Source organism: Oncorhynchus mykiss, chromosome 2 (assembly GCF_013265735.2).
Source record: "Oncorhynchus mykiss isolate Arlee chromosome 2, USDA_OmykA_1.1, whole genome shotgun sequence".
In the NCBI taxonomy this organism is placed as follows: Eukaryota; Metazoa; Chordata; class Actinopteri; order Salmoniformes; family Salmonidae; genus Oncorhynchus; species Oncorhynchus mykiss.
Genome location: NC_048566.1, coordinates 103,130,841 through 103,149,099, shown reverse-complemented (window position 1 = coordinate 103,149,099; position 18,259 = coordinate 103,130,841). Strand labels below are relative to the sequence as shown.

Genomic DNA, 18,259 nt, shown 5'->3' with positions numbered 1-18,259 from the left:
TTTGAATTTAGAAAACAAGTATTTATTTCAATAATTAATTTAATAATTTAAAACTGACCCCCCTGCAACTGGACACAGACATTTTATGAGACTCCTGTTTCCCCACGAATCAAGGACAAAAAGACAGTATCACTATGGTTGGTTGAAAATGCTTTGTGCTTCGCCAAACAGTACCTCTCCTGTAACTCCCAGTAATGGATACCAACTATCTTTAGTTAAATCACATTATCTGGTGTAGCCGATCCGGAGCTAGTAGTGGGACGTGAGGGAGGAGTCTGCGGGGGGGTGTTACACACTGTTAGTTCAATAGTACAGGTTACAATGCCATGTCATATCCCTGTATATACTCCCCTGTAATCTGTGCCATGTCATATCCCTGTATATACTCCCCTGTAATCTGTGCCATGTCATATCCCTGTATATACTCCCCTGTAATCTGTGCCATGACATATCCCTGTATATACTCCCCTGTAATCTGTGCCATGTCATATCCCTGTATATACTCCCCTGTAATCTGTGCCATGACATATCCCTGTATATACTCCACTGTAACCTGTGCCATGTCATATCCCTGTATATACTCCCCTGTAACCTGTGCCATGTCATATCCCTGTATATACTCCACTGTAACCTGTGCAAACGCCAAATAAACTGTGATTTTATTTGATGACATATTATTGATGGAATATGAGTACATGTCATTGTTCCTGTAACCAAGAAAGCAAAGGTAACTGAACTAAAGGACTATCGCCCCGTTGCACTCATGTCTGTCATCATTATGTGCTTTGAGAGGCTAGTCAAGGATCATATCACCTCTACCTTACCTGTCACCTTAGACCCACTTCAATTTGCTTACCGCCCCAAAAGATCCACAGACAATGCAATCGCCATCATGACTGCACACTGCCCTATCCCATCTGGAAAGAGGAATACCTATGTACGAATGTTGTTCATTGACTATAGCTCAGCATTCAACACCATAGTACCCTCCAAACTCATCATTAAGCTAGAGGCCCTGGGTCTGAGCCCTGTGCAACTGGGTCCTGGAACAGCATTAAATACTAGAGGTGACTATTTATCAGTCTGATGGCCTTCCTGTGACACCGGGTGCGGTAGATGTCCTGTAGGGCATGAGCTATGTCGAGAATATTAATATTTAAAAAGTGCAAAACCCCAAAGCAAAATTGATAGATACTTTGGGCTGACTGCACATATTTGCAATTGCCGTCCCAGGCGGTAATACAGCCCGACAGGATGCCCTCGATGATGCATCTGTAAAAGTTTGTGAGGGTCTTAGGGGCCAAGCCAAATTTCTTCAGCCTGCTTTTGCGCCTTCTTCACCATGCTTTTGACCCGCTCCCTGTTAATGTGGATGGGGGCGTGCTCTCTCTGCTATCTCATGTAGTCCACGACCAGCTCCTTTGTTTTGTTAACATTGAGGGAGAGGTTACTGTCCTGCTGCTACTCTGCCAGGGCTCTCACCTCCTCCCTGTAGGCTGTCACGTCGTTGTTGGTAATCAGGCCTACCACTGTTGTGTCGTCAGCAAACTTGTTGATTGAGTTTGAGACCTGAGTGGCCACGCAGTCATGGGTGAATAGGGAATACAGGAACGGGCTGAGCACCCCCGCGTTGGCGGTGTTGTTACCTACCTTCCCCACCTGGGGTCGGCAGCCAGAAGGTCTAGGACCCAGTTGCACAGGGAGGGGTTCAGACCCAGGGTTGTTAATGAACAGCATTCTTACACAGGTATTCCTCTTGTCCAGGTGGGATTCAGCAGTGTGCAGTGCAATGGTGATTGCATCGTCTGTGGATCTGTTCGGTAAGGTGGAGGTGATATGATCCTTAACTAGCCTCTCAAAGTACTTCATGATGACAGGAGTGAGTGCCACGTTGCGATAGTCTTTTCGTTCCGTTACCTTCGCTTGCTTTGGTACAAGAACAATGGTTGACATTTTGAAGCAAGTGGGAACAACAGACTGCGATAAGGAGAGATTGAATATGTCCATAAAACACTCCAGCCAGCTGGTCTGCACATGTTCTGAGGACACGGCTTGGGATGCCGTCTGGGCCGGAAGGAGTGTGTTTGATTGCTTTACGGAGGGCATGGCTAGACTATTTGTTCTCGTCCATGTCCCCAGTTATCTTGCTGTGGTTAAATGGTGCCATCTATCCACAGTTTCTGGTTGGGATAAGTTGTAATCGTCACAGTGGGAACAACATCCTCTATGTACTTCCTGACGAACCCAGTCACACAGTCAGTGTATATGTTGACACTATTCCCAGAGGCGACCTGGAATATTTCCAAGTCTGCGTGATGAAAACATCTTGAAGATTTCGATTGGTCAGATCAACGTTTTAACACTCCTTATCATGGGGGCTTCCTGTTTAAGTTTCTGCCTATAGGGGGGAGGAGCAGAATGGAGGCGTGATCTGATTTGCCAAAGGGAGGGCGGGGAGAGCCTTGTAGGAAGCATGTTCTCTCTGCGACCTGGCCAAGATAAAGCAAACTAGTGTGACACAAACAACAACACAGAGTTACACACAAACAAACGCACAGTCAATAACACTATAGAAAAATCTATGTACAGTGTGTGGAAATGTAGAAGAGCAGGGAGGAAGGTAATAAATAGGCCATAGAGGTGAAAATAATTACAATTTAGCATTAATACTGGAGTGATAGATGTGCAGATTATGATATAAAAAACCTTAAATTAAATTATGGGCAGACAGACAAATTCCACTCCATCTTTCATCGAGACAGATGGCTTATTCATCACAAAACCATTTGATGTTACCAATGATTTTGATGATTATTTAATTGGCAAAGTGGGCAAACTTAGGCAGGAAATGCAAACAACGATCAGTGAGCCTCATATTCCTGCATAAAAAAACTAATTATGAAAGAAAATAATTGTAAGTTTGAATTTTGTAAAGTTAGTGTTGTAGAGGTGGAACAATTACTGTTATCGGTCAATAATCGATCAATAAACCTCCTGGCATTGACAAGAAGGAAAGCTACTGAGGATGGTAGTTGACTCTATAGCCACTCCTATCTGTCATATCTTTTATCTGAGCCTAGAGGGAAGTCTTTGTCCTCAGGCCTGGAGGGAAGCCAAAGTCATTCCGCTACCCAAGAGTGGTAAAGCGGCCTTTACTGGTTCTAACAGCAGACCTATCAAACTGTTGGGAAAAAGTGTGTTGACCAAATACAATGCTATTTCCCTGCAAACAAATGAACAGCAGACTTTCAGCATGCTTATAGAGAAGGGCGCTCAACATGTACTGCACTGACACAAATGACTGATGATTGGTTGGAAGAAATTGATAATAAGAAGATTGCGGGAGCTGTACTGTTAGATTTCAGTGCAGCCTTTGATATTATTGACCATAACCTGATGTTGAAAAAACATGCACTATCGTTAAAAAATGTGGGGTCACTTAGAAATGTCCTTGTTTTTCTTTCTGTTCATTTGCCCATCTTAATCTTTTATTTTTATTGGCCAGTCTGAGATATGGCTTTTTCTTTGCAACTCTGCCTTCCAGGCCAGCATCCCGGAGTCGCCTCTTCACTGTTGAAGAAGTTGAGACTGGTGTTTTGCGGGTACTATTTAATGAAGCTGCCAGTTGAGGATTTGTGAGGCGTCTGTTTCTCAAACTAGACACTCTAATGTACGTGTCGTCTGGCTCAGTTGGGCACCGGGGCCTCCCACTCCTCTTTCTATTCTGGTTATAGAGCCAGTTTGCGCTGTTCTGTAAAGGGAGTAGTACACAGCGTTGTACGAGATCTCATATTGCTCAAATAAACAGCAAACCTGGTTTCAAAAAACAGACAAAGCAAAACATCACGGCACAACGCCTCTCCCCTATTGGACCTAGATAGTCTGTGTGTATGTATTGATATGTAGGCTATGCGCGCCATTTTTTTATTTATTTAGTTCTGTCTTTGAGCTGTTCTTGTCTGTGAATGTTCTGTATTATGTCATGTTTCATGTTTGGTGTGGACCCCAGGAAGAGTAGCTGCTGCTTTTGCAACAGATAATGGGGATCCTAATCAAATAGAAAATATCTCCAACCCTAACTCTAACCTCTGTGTTTTGTCCAGAGCACAACCAACACAACCGGGACAACAGAGAAAATAACTAGCTAAAGAAATATTCATATAATAAGTAGCTGTATAAATATTAATATTGATAAGTAGCTGTATAAATATTAATATTGATAAGTAGGTGTAGATATATTAATATTGATAAGTAGCTGTAGAAATATTAATATTAACTGTAGAAATATTCATATTGATAAGTAGCTGTAGAAATCTTGATAAGTAGCTGTAGAAATATTAATAAGTAGCTGTAGAAATATTAATAAGTAGCTGTAGAAATATTAATAAGTAGCTGTAGAAATATTCATATTAATAAGTAGCTATAGAAATATTCATATTAATAAGTAGCTGTAGAAATATTCATATTGATAAGTAGCTGTAGAAATATTCATATTGATAAGTAGCTGTAGAAATATTAATATTAATAAGTAGGTGTAGAAATATTCATATTGATAAGTATGTGTAGGAATATTAATATTTATAAGTAGCTGTGGAAATATTAACATATATTATTGGATTATAGTTTAATAATCCTAATACATTTCACACAATTAATTACGTTTCAGGGTGGAATTCTTTAGTCATTACTTTAAACATATACATTCCCTTATCACCAAGTCCTAACCCCCTCCACCTCTCAGCCCTAGTCCTAACCCCCTCCACCTCTCAGCCCTAACCCCCTCTGCCTCTCAGCCCTAACCCCCTCCACCTCTCAGCCCTAACCCCTTCCATCTCTCAGTCCTTACCCCCTCGACCTCTCAGCCCTAACCCCCTCCATCTCTCAGCCCTAACCCCCTCCACCACTCAGCCCTAACCCCTCCACCTCTCAGCCCTAGTCTTAACCCCCTCTACCCCCCAGCCCTAACCTGTCTCCAGACAGTAGGGCCTTTCATCATTCACTTTGAACTGGACTGTTTCCAGACAGTAGAGCCTGCCATCATTCACTTTGAACTGGACTGTTTCCAGACAGTAGGGCCTGCCATCATTCACTTTGAACTGGACTGTTTCCAGACAGTAGGGCCTGCCATCATTCACTTTGAACTGGACTGTCTCCAGACAGTAGACAGTGCTACCTTATATAATGTTACTTACCCTACATTATTCATCTCATATGCATACGTATATACTGTACTCTATATCATCGACTGCATCCTTATGTAATACATGTATCACTAGCCACTTTAACTATGCCACTTTGTTCACATACTCACCTCATGTATATACTGTACTCGATACCATCTACTGTATCCTGCCTATGCTGCTCTGTACCATCACTCATTCATATATCCTTATGTCTTTATCCCCTTACACTGTGTATAAGACAGTAGTTTTGGAATTGTTAGATTACTTGTTGGTTATTACTGCATTGTCGGAACTAGAAGCACAAGCATTTCGCTACACTCGCATTAACATCTGCTAACCATGTGTATGTGACAAATAAAATTTGATTTCATTTGATTTGACAGTAGAGCCTGCCATCATTCACTTTGAACTGGACTGTTTTCAGACAGTAGGGCCTGCCATCATTCACTTTGAACTGGACTGTTTCCAGACAGTAGGGCCTGCCATCATTCACTTTGAACTGGACTGTTTCCAGACAGTAGGGCCTGCCATCATTCACTTTGAACTGGACTGTTTCCAGACAGTAGGGCCTTCCATCATTCACTTTGAACTGGACTGTTTCCAGACAGTAGGGCCTGCCATCATTCACTTTGAACTGGACTGTCTCCAGACAGTAGGGCCTGCCATCATTCACTTTGAACAGGACTGTTTCCAGACAGTAGGGCCTGCCATCATTCACTTTGAACTGGACTGTTTCCAGACAGTAGGGCCTGCCATCATTCACTTTGAACTGGACTGTTTCCAGACAGTAGGGCCTGCCATCATTCACTTTGAACTGGACTGTTTCCAGACAGTAGGGCCTGCCATCATTCACTTTGAACTGGACTGTTTCCAGACAGTAGGGCCTGCCATCATTCACTTTGAACTGGACTGTTTCCAGACAGTAGGGCCTGCCATCATTCACTATGAACTGGACTGTGTGTTTCCAGACAGTAGGGCCTGCCATCATTCACTTTGAACTGGACTGTGTGTTTCCAGACAGTAGGGCCTGCCATCATTCATTATGAACTGGACTGTGTGTTTCCAGACAGTAGGGCCTGCCATCATTCACTTTGAACTGGACTGTGTGTTTCCAGACAGTAGGGCCTGCCATCATTCACTTTGAACTGGACTGTGTTTTTGACACCTTTATTCTATTAGACACGTTAATACATACTTTTAAATGAAAGTAGTTTTTTGTAGAGTACTAATGTTACTGAGCCCACTACAACAAGAAAATAATGAAATACATGTGATTTGGTCCTTGAAACAATAACTTGAACTGGAATTCCATTCATTAATATGAGGACTGCTCCTACTAGGGAGTGCTGAGGACCGGTGGGTTCAACGCCTCTCAAAGGCCAATACATAACGTCGGTAATACCGTGTTTATATATCTCATCGGTGCTAACCCACGTTTTGACATCTGAATGGGGACTTGTCTGCCCTCTCATTTAATCGATACAAAATACATTTAATTAACAACTAAGACATATATTCAAGATCAACATAGCTAGTTTGCTAACCAAATGGCACCTGCATCTGTAGTTGTAGCCACCGGAAACCGATATGGACGGAAAGGCGGACACTGATCCAGTCGTCCAATGACATCCTCCCAGCGGTTAGCTCGTTAACGTTAGGCTCCGTGCTTTCAGCTTGCTAAATAAATACATAAACTAGCCTGTCAGCCATGGTATGGATGACTTGCGATCATTTCCCTTGTTAGTTTAATTGTATTGACATTCCCAGCCTTCGTTACTTTGGTCCGTTTTTGTCCAAAATATTGAGTTAATTTAAACAGTGCATCCCGAATGGAGGCAGCAAATTGTACCAGGCCAGCTGTGATTTACAACCTAACAGCAATATTTGGACTGCTAAGAAATGTATTGGTGAATTATATTAATCATGCATTGAACTGCATCCATCTATTCTACCAGCAATGCCTTACTCTATTTTTGAGTGAAATATAACTTCTTTTTTTTTTACTTCCTATAAAGTTGATTTTGTAACATAAACTGGGAATTTGCTATTTTTGACTGATATTATGATTAGTCTGTTTCATATAAAGTAGTTAAAATGCTGTCTGTTCTACCTTAAGATGTGTATATCTCTAGTACAAATGTGTTTGTGTTGTGGGTCTGACTCAGGGGTGGAGACTAAGGAGAGAGCGGTATTATAGGTTCTACAGCTACATGTAGAACCTCCCTGTGGTATTTAAGCACCACACCCATTCCAGGCCACATAGCCAGGACTATTCTACAGCACCACAGCTCTCTTCAGCACAGGCAGGTAAACTGACAATTCCTTTTTACATTCATTACTATAAATGTATCGAACAATTGGCTTCATCTAGCTCTTGGAAGGATTTCTATCATCCCAAAACTAGCTCTGTGATTTTTTTTTTTGCTTGTAGGGGACTAAAACCCAAGTTAGATTCACAGTGTTGTCATGCATTGTTTTGTATCGGTTTCTATTATCTTCATGTCCAGTAGAATATATGCATGTTCAGAATGCAGTCTTTCCTCTGTATAAACAGTCCTGAGAAGGCAGTGATTCAGCTGCACTACCTCTCTGAGACAGAGGGCTCTGCTGCTAGCTCCAGGGTGTGTCTGCTGGTTGTCTGCCAAATGGGTTAGGGTGTGGTAGTAAGGGTTAGGGTGTGGTAGTAAGGGTTAGGGTGTAGGGGTTAGGGTGTGGTAGTAAGGGTTAGGGTGTAGGGGTTAGGGTGGGGTAGTAAGGGTTAGGGTGGGGTGTTAGGGGTTAGGGTGTAGGGGTTAGGGTGTAGGGGTTAGGGTGTAGGGTGTGGAAGTAGGGGTTAGGGTGTAGGGTGTGGAAGTAGGGGTTAGGATGTAGGGGTTAGGGTGTGGTAGTAGGGGTTAGGGTATAGGGGTTAGGGTGTGGAAGTAGGGGTTAAGATGTAGTAGTTGGGGTGTAGAAGTCATTAGCGTTTAGGTTGTTGTAGTAAAGGTTAGTTCTCTGTGCTAACTAGTGTTTCATCAGGGTGTGTCTAGGCTGCACATGTAACAGTCTGTCAACTATTATATCTAGTTAGTCATTTTGATAAACAGAGGACTTGGTGCCTCTTAGATATCGACAGAGATGATTAGTTCAGAGAGACGCTGCAGTTAGAAGAATGTAATCATCACCTGAGAACCAATACGATCTCTGGATGGTCTGAGTTACCCAACTCCCAGTGACGGTGATCAGGACATTGAACTACACGGTTCTCAGCAGGAGAACTGTCTCTAAAACACTTCTCACCCCCTCCCCCCCTCTACAGGACAGTCAACATGGCGCTGGTATCTGAGTTTCTAGGACAACTGTCTCTTAATGTGGGGGTAAGTAGTATTAATGTTGGTGTTAAACTCCAGTAGAAAATTAAACTACAGTACTCCTCCTGCTACTACTGCTATTTGTACTAGTATTCCACTACTGTACAGTGACCAATACTCTATTGTTTTCTGAATCTTCTGTGAGCCCAAATACTTGACTGTTGTCCCTAATATTAAACTATATTAATATAAACTATTATATATTACAGTCCTGTGAGTCCAAATACCCAACTGTTGTTCCTGCGATTGACTTCGATCCAGACAAAGATGCTGCCAGAATAGAGACTGCTATCAAGACGAAGGGTAAGAGGGACATACATATAAGTTGAAGAATAATACGTCTTTGTTCTGCCTGGGCTAGAAGCTGGGTTAGGCTCTGGGCTGGGTTAGGCTCTGGGCTGGGTTAGGCTCTGGGCTGGGTTAGGCTCTGGGCTGGGTTAGGCTCTGGGCTGGGTTAGGCTCTGGCTGGGTTAGGCTCTGGCTGGGTTAGGCTCTGGCTGGGTTAGGCTCTGGCTGGGTTAGGCTCTGGCTGGGTTAGGCTCTGGCTGGGTTAGGCTCTGGCTGGGTTAGGCTCTGGCTGGGTTAGGCTCTGGATGGGCTGGGTTAGGCCCTGGATGGGCTGCGTTAGGCCCTGGATGGGCTGCGTTAGGCTCTGGCTGGGTTAGGCCCTGGATGGGCTGGGCTAGGCTCTGGCTGGGCTAGGCTCTGGCTGGGTAAAAGGTATCCATGTGGCAACAGTCTGTGGTATTTGTGAGTCAGCTTCCTGTCTGAACTGGGACTGTTCCCAAGGCAATTCCTCAGTAGTAGTAGTAGCAGCAGCCTCATACCAGCTAGTGGCAGACAGAGTTGCATCCAGACAAGCTAGTTCCCGCTAGACTGGCAGATACAACCAGTTACCAGTCATCCCTCTCCAGACTGGTATAATGGATAGCCAGTTCACTATCATTAATGCCTAACCACTAAAGAGTTCCTCGTCATTCAGATTTACTGATCAGTTTAATTCATTGAACAATGTCTAGTTACATAGAACAATGTCCACTTATTCCTGAATGTTATGTTTATCTGGGATGTCACCTCAGGTGTGGATGAAGCGACCATCATCAATGTTCTGACCAAGAGGACCTACAGCCAGAGGAGAGAGATCGCTTTCGCTTATGAGAGGAGAGCCAAGAAGGTACAGGAGGACAACTCAACCAATCAGATAAACTAGGGTCAACTGGCTCAATCAATAAGATGACCCTTCACTGATGATCTTATGTCACGCGAACTGTCATGACACCTGTGAGGGTTGTCGCATCTGTTATGTTACTCTGACTGTAACGTGGCCTGTATCTAAGTAACATGCTCTGTGTTTCTCTCCTGTAGGATCTGGTGACTGCCCTGAAGGGGGCTCTATCTGGGTCGTTGGAGACTGTGATCTTAGGTCTGATGAAGAGTACAACTCAGTATGATGCCTCCGAGATCAAAGGATCCATTAAGGTACTGGGCAGTGTCTTTCAATCAACCAAACCTCTACTGCCCTCTCCTGGTAGTATGTCTACAGTAACTAACTCTATTATAATCTGATAGCTGTGTAGTGGTCTCTACTGCCTTCTCCTGGTGGTATGTCTACAGTGCAGTTAGGAGGGTTAAAGGTCACTGGAGATTAACCCGACATTTACAATATAATCCTAACCTTATAGTACAATGTTATGGTAATGCAACACGCCTGTGTATCTGCAGGGTCTAGGAACGGACGAGGAGGTGCTGATAGAGATTGTCTGTTCTCGCAGCTCCTCAGAACTGGCTGAGATTAAGACGGTCTACAAGGAATGTGAGTGAATCCACAGAGCTAAATTTATAAGATGTTAAAATTCTCTTTCTGTGTCTAAAAGCTGCCGTCAGCAGGAGGTCTATCTACCTAGTACAACATTACATCATTAGACCACGGAGTTTTAGGCTTGTGGCTGGATGTATCATGTTGTCATTTGTAGTATGAATGTCTCTGATCGATCTCCTCAGTGTTCAAGAAGGATCTGGAGAAGGATGTGGCTGGAGACACCTCGGGAGACTTCGCCAAGCTGCTGCTGGCCCTGGTGCAGGTACGGCCCTAAGTAGCCCTGGTGCAGGTACGGCCCTAAGTAGCCCTGGTGCAGGTACGGCCCTAAGTAGCCCTGGTGCAGGTACGGCCCTAAGTAGCCCTGGTGCAGGTACGGCCCTAAGTAGCCCTGGTGCAGGTACGGCCCTAAGTAGCCCTGGTGCAGGTACGGCCCTAAGTAGCCCTGGTGCAGGTACGGCCCTAAGTAGCCCTGGTGCAGGTACGGCCCTAAGTAGCCCTGGTGCAGGTACGACCCTAAGTAGCCCTGGTGCAGGTACGACCCTAACATGGGATGAAAACTAAGATAGCCTGAGGCTAGTACTTTTTAGACCAGGAGTAGAAAATGTGCTGGAGTAACCTGCTGGCTAGAGAAACTGTCTTTTACAATGTCACATGACACAGGTTTTGGACCAGGTCTAGAACAAATTAGTTGACTGGGCCGGTGGATAAAAACCTTGAATTCCATCCCTGACCCGGACTAACCCCATCCCTGACCCGGACTAACCCCATCCCTGACCCGAACTAACCCCAACTATCCCTGGTGCAGGTACGACTGCAGTAATTAGTCTGTTATTGAGTTGATCTTTGATCCTGTTCTAATCTTATCTGTTGACAGGCCAAGAGGGCAGAACCCTCCAGTGTGGTGGACTATGAGAAGATCGATGAAGATGCCAGAGTAAGAACAATATATTGTCCTGTCTAGTAATCTGTCACCATGGATACATCAACCAGATCTATACATGAATAATCGCAGTTTGAAAGCTGAGTAAGGTTCACTACAATAGAGTTTTATGATGGTGTCTAGTGATACCATACAGGCCCTGTATGTTTAAGGCCATGAAATAGATATGTGTTATATAATATGTTATTCAGGGCCTGTATGTTTAAGGTTCTAGTAATGTGTAATATGGTATTCAGGCCCTGTATGATGCTGGAGTGAAGAGGAAAGGAACCGATGTGGCCACCTGGATCTCCATCATGTCAGAGAGGAGTGTTCCCCACCTGCAGAAAGGTACCTGACAGACTAACAGACCACATATTAATTTAGTATTTATTTTATTTCACCTTTGTTTAACCAGGTAGGCCAGTTGAACAAGTTCTCATTTATAACTGCGACCTGGCCAAGATAAAGCAAAGCAGTGCGACACAAACAACAACAGAGTTACACATGGAATAAACAAGCGTACAGCCAATAACACAATAGAAAAAGTCTATATACAGTGTGTGCAAATGGCGTGAGGAGGTAAGGCACTAAAATAGCGAAGTAATCACAATTTAGCAGATTAACACTGGAGTGATAGATGAGCAGATGATAATGTACAAGTAGTGATACTGGTGTGCAAAAGAGCAGAAAAGTAAACAAAAACAATATGGGGTTGAGGTAGGTAGTTGGATGGGCTATTTACAGATGTACTATGTACAGCTGCAGCGATCGGTTCGTTGTTCAGATAGCTGATGTTTAAAGTCAGTGAGGGAGATGTAAGTCTCTAGCTTCAGCGATTTTTGCAATTCATTCCAGTCACTGGCAGCAGAGAACTGGAAGGAAAGGCAGCCGAAGGAGGTGTTGGCTTTGGGGATGACCAGTGAGATATACCTGCTGGAGCGCGTGCTCTGGGTGGGTGTTATCGTGAGCTGAGATAAGGCGGAGCTTTACCTAGCAGAGACTTATAGATGACCTGGAGCCAGTGGGTCTGGTGACGAATATGTAGCGAGGGCCAGCCGACGAGAGCATACAGGTCCGTGGTGGGTAGTAAGTATATGGGGCTTTGGTGACTAAATGGATGGCACTGATAGACTGCATCCAATTTGCTGAGTAGAGTATTGGAAGCTATTTTGTAAATGACATCGCCGAAGTCAAGGATCGGTAGGATAGTCAGTTTTACGAGGGTATGTTTGGTGGCGTGAGTGAAGGATGCTTTGTTGCGAAATAGGAAGCCAATTTTAATTTTGGATTGGAGATGCTTAATGTGAGTTTGGAAGGAGAGTTTACAGTCTAACCAGACACCTAGGTATTTGTAGTTGTCCACATATTTTAGGTCAGAACCGTCCAGGGTAGTGATGCTCGTCGGGCGGGCGGGTAGCGAACGGTTGAAAAGCATGCATTTGGCTTTACTAGTGTTTAAGAGCAGTTGGAGGCCACGGATGGAGTGTTGTATGGCATTGAAGCTCGTTTGGAGGTTAGTTAACGGTGTCCAAAGAAGAGCCAGATGTATGAATGGTGTTGTCTGTGTAGAGGTGGATCAGAGAATCAGCAGCAGCAAGAGCGACATCGTTGAGATTATTTATATACATAGAGAAGAGTCAGCCCGAGAATTGAACTTTGTGGCACCCCCATAGACTGCCAGAGGCCCGGACAACAGGCCCTTTGACACACTGAACTCTATCAGAGAAGTAGTTGGTGAACCAGGCGAGGCAGTCATTTGAGAAACCAAGGCTGTTGAGACTGCCGATGTGGTGATTGATAGAGTCGCAAGCCTTGGCCAGGTCGATGAAGACTGCTACACAGCAATGTATTTTATTGATGACGGTATACCAGACAGACGGGACATGCCTGACACCTGCAGAAAGGGACATACCTGACTAACAGAGACTATAAGCATATACCAGCTACATGAGCTGAATTAATGTTCGGTCTCTGTGGATGTTAAAGGATCCCTGTCGCCCCGAGGTGTTTGACAGGTAAAAGACAGTCTGAATGTGTGTTGTCTGCTCCAGTGTTTGACAGGTATAAGAGCTACAGTCCCTATGACATGCAGGAGAGCATCAGGAAGGAGGTGAAAGGAGACCTGGAGAAGTCCTTCCTGACACTCGGTAAGTCATTACTTTAAACCAAGGTGGTCAAACTCATTCTACGGAATGCCGAGTGTCTACGGGTTTAGTTTCCCTTTCAATTAAGACCTGGACAGCCAGGTGAGGAGTTCCTTACTAATGAGCAGCTTCTGAGTTCCTCTGTCTCTCTGTTACAGTTGAGTGTTTTGAGAACAAACCTCTGTACTTCGCCAGCAGACTTGCAGAGGCCATGAAGGTAAATGAATAAACGTATAAATTCCTGGTTCTTTGACTAGTTTTAATTTGGGGGACTTGCAAAAGATGTAAACAGTACAAGGAATACTGCAGTCAGTTTACACCATGTAGTGTTGAGACATTCAGATTGTTTACAGTGCAGAGTACTGGTACTCCTACTACTAGCCTGTGTACTGTGCAGAGTACTGGTACTCCTACTACTAGCCTGTTTACTGTCTCTCCTCTGTGCAGAGTAAAGGGGCTATGGAGAAGGTGGTGATAATATGATGTATATTTAGAATCTGCAGGTTGATAATCAGTATATTTCTAATCTGCAGGGTAAAAGTGCGAAGGAGAAGGTGGTGACGAGGATCATGGTGTCTCGTTGTGAAGTCGACCTCATGAAGATCAGAACCGAGTTCAAGAGTCAGACCGGCAAGTCTCTGTTCCAGACCATCTCTGTGAGTAACGCTACAATAATATACCTCTACACCCTAGCACCTCCCCACACTAACAGTCTCTATTCCAGACAATCTGTCAGTAACACCACCCTACTCTACCACCTCCTCATATCTCTATGGGAAGATCTCAGTTGCATACACCTCACGTCCTCTTTCTCCTTCTACAAACCCATTGGAGGAGAAAAGCCAGAGGTCTCTCCCCTCTGACCTTCTCCTCCAATGGGTTTTGAGAAAGTGCCATTGATTTTCCGCATGTCTGTTAGGCCTTTAATCCTGATGCCCCCCCCGCCAGTCCCTAACCTGACCCTGTATCTCTCTCCTCTCCAGGAGCACACTAAGGGGGATTACCAGAAGGCCATGCTGTCTCTGTGTGGAGGAGACGACTAAACATCATCTGGACTTCATTACCTACAAGCCTTCGGCATACTGGTCGTTATGTCCACTGCTGGGAAGGTTGCTTACTAGACTACAACCCCCACTGGACTACAATGTCCAGGCATTAGTTTGGTAGCCACTGAACTACAACTTCCTACATTAAGAGGTTTACTCATACTATTGGACGTTATCATCTGGATATTAATAGCATCATTCTACTGAAGTATTTCATTAGATGAAGATATTGAACCCACTGTTTTCCTGTAACAAACCTAACTGGTAATAAAGTTACTTTGGCAAAGTGTTCTTCACACATTTTTGTAATTTTAAAAGACTCTTTTATCCAGAGCGACTGACAGTAGTTTCGTACTGGTTCTCCCCATGCGACTCGAACCCGAAACCCTGGCATTGCAAGCGTCATGCTCTACCAAGTAATTTTCAATATCACATCGTGACTCATTTTTCCAAGGGGCAAGGAAAAAGTCAGCTTGTAATCATATTCAGTTACTATAGGTGACCACTAGAGGGTGGTAGAGGAAGTTCAGTAGCTACTCCTCTTCTCTGGTCTGAAACTGACATGCTTTCATCCACTTATCTTTTGAATAAAATTACATTTTTCGTTAGTTATTCTCCAATTTATAAAAGGAGGGAAGGTTAACGGCGACGAGATGTTGACTCCATAATTAATATTCTATATTCAGATGGAATAATGTACAACACATTTACTGGAAATCAAAGCTCTAAACGTGAACATTGTAGAACAAATGTTCCGTTCATGATGTATTACACATCACACACCTCAATTCATGTAGTACACATCACACACTTCCCTTCATGATGTAGTTCACACACTTCCCTTCATGATGTAGTACACATCACACTTCCCTTCATGATGTAGTACACATCACACTTCCCTTCATGATGTAGTACACATCACACTTCCCTTCATGATGTAGTACACATCACACTTCCCTTCATGATGTAGTACACATCACACTTCCCTTCATGATGTAGTACACATCACACACTTCACTTGATGTAGTTCACACACTTCACGATGTAGTACACATCACACACCTCACTTCACGGTGTAGTACACATCACACACTTCACGATGTAGTACACATCACACACTTCATGATGTAGTACACATCACACACTTCCCTTCATGATGTAGTACACATCACACACTTCACTTCATGATGTAGTACACACCTCACTTCACGATGTAGTACACATCACACACTTCACGATGTAGTACACATCACACACCTCACTTCACGATGTAGTACACATCACACACTTCACGATGTAGTACACATCACACACCTCACTTCACGATGTAGTACACATCACACACTTCACGATGTAGTACACATCACACACTTCACGATGTAGTACACATCACACACCTCACTTCACGATGTAGTACACATCACACACTTCACGATGTAGTACACATCACACACTTCACGATGTAGTACACATCACACACTTCACCTCATGATGTAGTACACATCACACACCTCACTTCATGATGTAGTACACATCACACACCTCACTTCATGATGTAGTACACATCACACACTTCACGATGTAGTACACATCACACACTTCATGATGTAGTACACATCACACACCTCACTTCACGATGTAGTACACATCACACACTTCACGATGTAGTACACATCACACACCTCACTTCACGATGTAGTACACATCACACACTTCACGATGTAGTACACATCACACACTTCACGATGTAGTACACATCACACACCTCACTTCACGATGTAGTACACATCACACACTTCACGATGTAGTACACATCACACACTTCACGATGTAGTACACATCACACACTTCACCTCATGGTGTAGTACACATCACACACCTCACTTCATGATGTAGTACACATCACACACCTCACTTCATGATGTAGTACACATCACACACCTCACTTCATGATGTAGTACACATCACACACTTCACAATGTAGTACACATCACACACCTCACTTCATGATGTAGTACACATCACACACTTCACGATGTAGTACACATCACACACCTCACTTCATGATGTAGTACACATCACAACCTTCACGATGTAGTACACATCACACACCTCACTTCATGATGTAGTACACATCACACACCTCACTTCATGATGTAGTACACATCACACACTTCACGATGTAGTACACATCACACACTTCACGATGTAGTACACATCACACACTTCACGATGTAGTACACATCACACACCTCACTTCATGATGTAGTACACATCACACACTTCACGATGTAGTACACATCACACACCTCACTTCACGATGTAGTACACATCACACACTTCACGATGTAGTACACATCACACACCTCACTTCACGATGTAGTACACATCACACACTTCACGATGTAGTACACATCACACACTTCACGATGTAGTACACATCACACACCTCACTTCACGATGTAGTACACATCACACACTTCACGATGTAGTACACATCACACACTTCACGATGTAGTACACATCACACACTTCACCTCATGATGTAGTACACATCACACACCTCACTTCATGATGTAGTACACATCACACACCTCACTTCATGATGTAGTACACATCACACACTTCACGATGTAGTACACATCACACACTTCATGATGTAGTACACATCACACACCTCACTTCACGATGTAGTACACATCACACACTTCACGATGTAGTACACATCACACACCTCACTTCACGATGTAGTACACATCACACACTTCACGATGTAGTACACATCACACACTTCACGATGTAGTACACATCACACACCTCACTTCACGATGTAGTACACATCACACACTTCACGATGTAGTACACATCACACACTTCACGATGTAGTACACATCACACACTTCACCTCATGGTGTAGTACACATCACACACCTCACTTCATGATGTAGTACACATCACACACCTCACTTCATGATGTAGTACACATCACACACCTCACTTCATGATGTAGTACACATCACACACTTCACAATGTAGTACACATCACACACCTCACTTCATGATGTAGTACACATCACACACTTCACGATGTAGTACACATCACACACCTCACTTCATGATGTAGTACACATCACACACTTCACGATGTAGTACACATCACACACCTCACTTCATGATGTAGTACACATCACACACCTCACTTCATGATGTAGTACACATCACACACTTCACGATGTAGTACACATCACACACTTCATGATGTAGTACACATCACACACTTCACGATGTAGTACACATCACACACCTCACTTCATGATGTAGTACACATCACACACTTCACGATGTAGTACACATCACACACCTCACTTCATGATGTAGTACACATCACACACTTCACGATGTAGTACACATCACACACTTCACGATGTAGTACACATCACACACTTCATGATGTAGTACACATCACACACTTCATGATGTAGTACACATCACACACCTCACTTCACGATGTAGTACACATCACACACTTCACAATGTAGTACACATCACACACTTCATGATGTAGTACACATCACACACCTCACTTCATGATGTAGTACACATCACACACTTCACGATGTAGTACACATCACACACTTCACGATGTAGTACACATCACACACTTCACGATGTAGTACACATCACACACTTCATGATGTAGTACACATCACACACCTCACTTCATGATGTAGTACACATCACACACTTCACAATGTAGTACACATCACACACTTCACGATGTAGTACACATCACAC

General features: G+C 43.7%; 1 protein-coding gene across 2 annotated transcripts; it reads left to right on the top strand.

Moving 5' to 3' along the window:
- The first annotated feature begins 7,362 nt into the window (after window positions 1-7,362).
- LOC110501401 (annexin A2-A) lies at window positions 7,363-14,760 on the top strand. 2 transcript variants are annotated; one of them, XM_036961364.1, is made up of 13 exons: window positions 7,363-7,490; window positions 8,482-8,539; window positions 8,743-8,836; window positions 9,613-9,707; window positions 9,899-10,012; window positions 10,256-10,346; window positions 10,535-10,614; window positions 11,227-11,286; window positions 11,529-11,622; window positions 13,326-13,421; window positions 13,577-13,635; window positions 13,952-14,074; window positions 14,402-14,760. In XM_036961364.1, exons 2-13 carry the CDS (start codon window positions 8,492-8,494, stop codon window positions 14,459-14,461), a joined length of 1,014 nt encoding a protein of 337 aa, XP_036817259.1. In that variant the 5' UTR covers window positions 7,363-7,490; window positions 8,482-8,491; the 3' UTR covers window positions 14,462-14,760. The 2 variants fall into 2 exon arrangements, with proteins under 2 accessions (XP_036817259.1, XP_036817264.1); XM_036961369.1 differs by having other exon boundaries at window positions 7,401-7,486.
- The last annotated feature ends 3,499 nt before the right edge of the window (window positions 14,761-18,259 follow it).

Coding starts and splice junctions, on each gene's coding strand:
- LOC110501401 (XM_036961364.1), top strand. CDS start 8,492: ATGGCGCTGGTATCTGAGTTTCTAGGACAACTGTCTCTTAATGTGGGG. Junction 13,636..13,951: donor GACTTGCAGAGGCCATGAAG/GTAAATGAATAA, acceptor TCTAATCTGCAG/GGTAAAAGTGCGAAGGAGAA. Junction 14,075..14,401: donor CTCTGTTCCAGACCATCTCT/GTGAGTAACGCT, acceptor TCTCCTCTCCAG/GAGCACACTAAGGGGGATTA.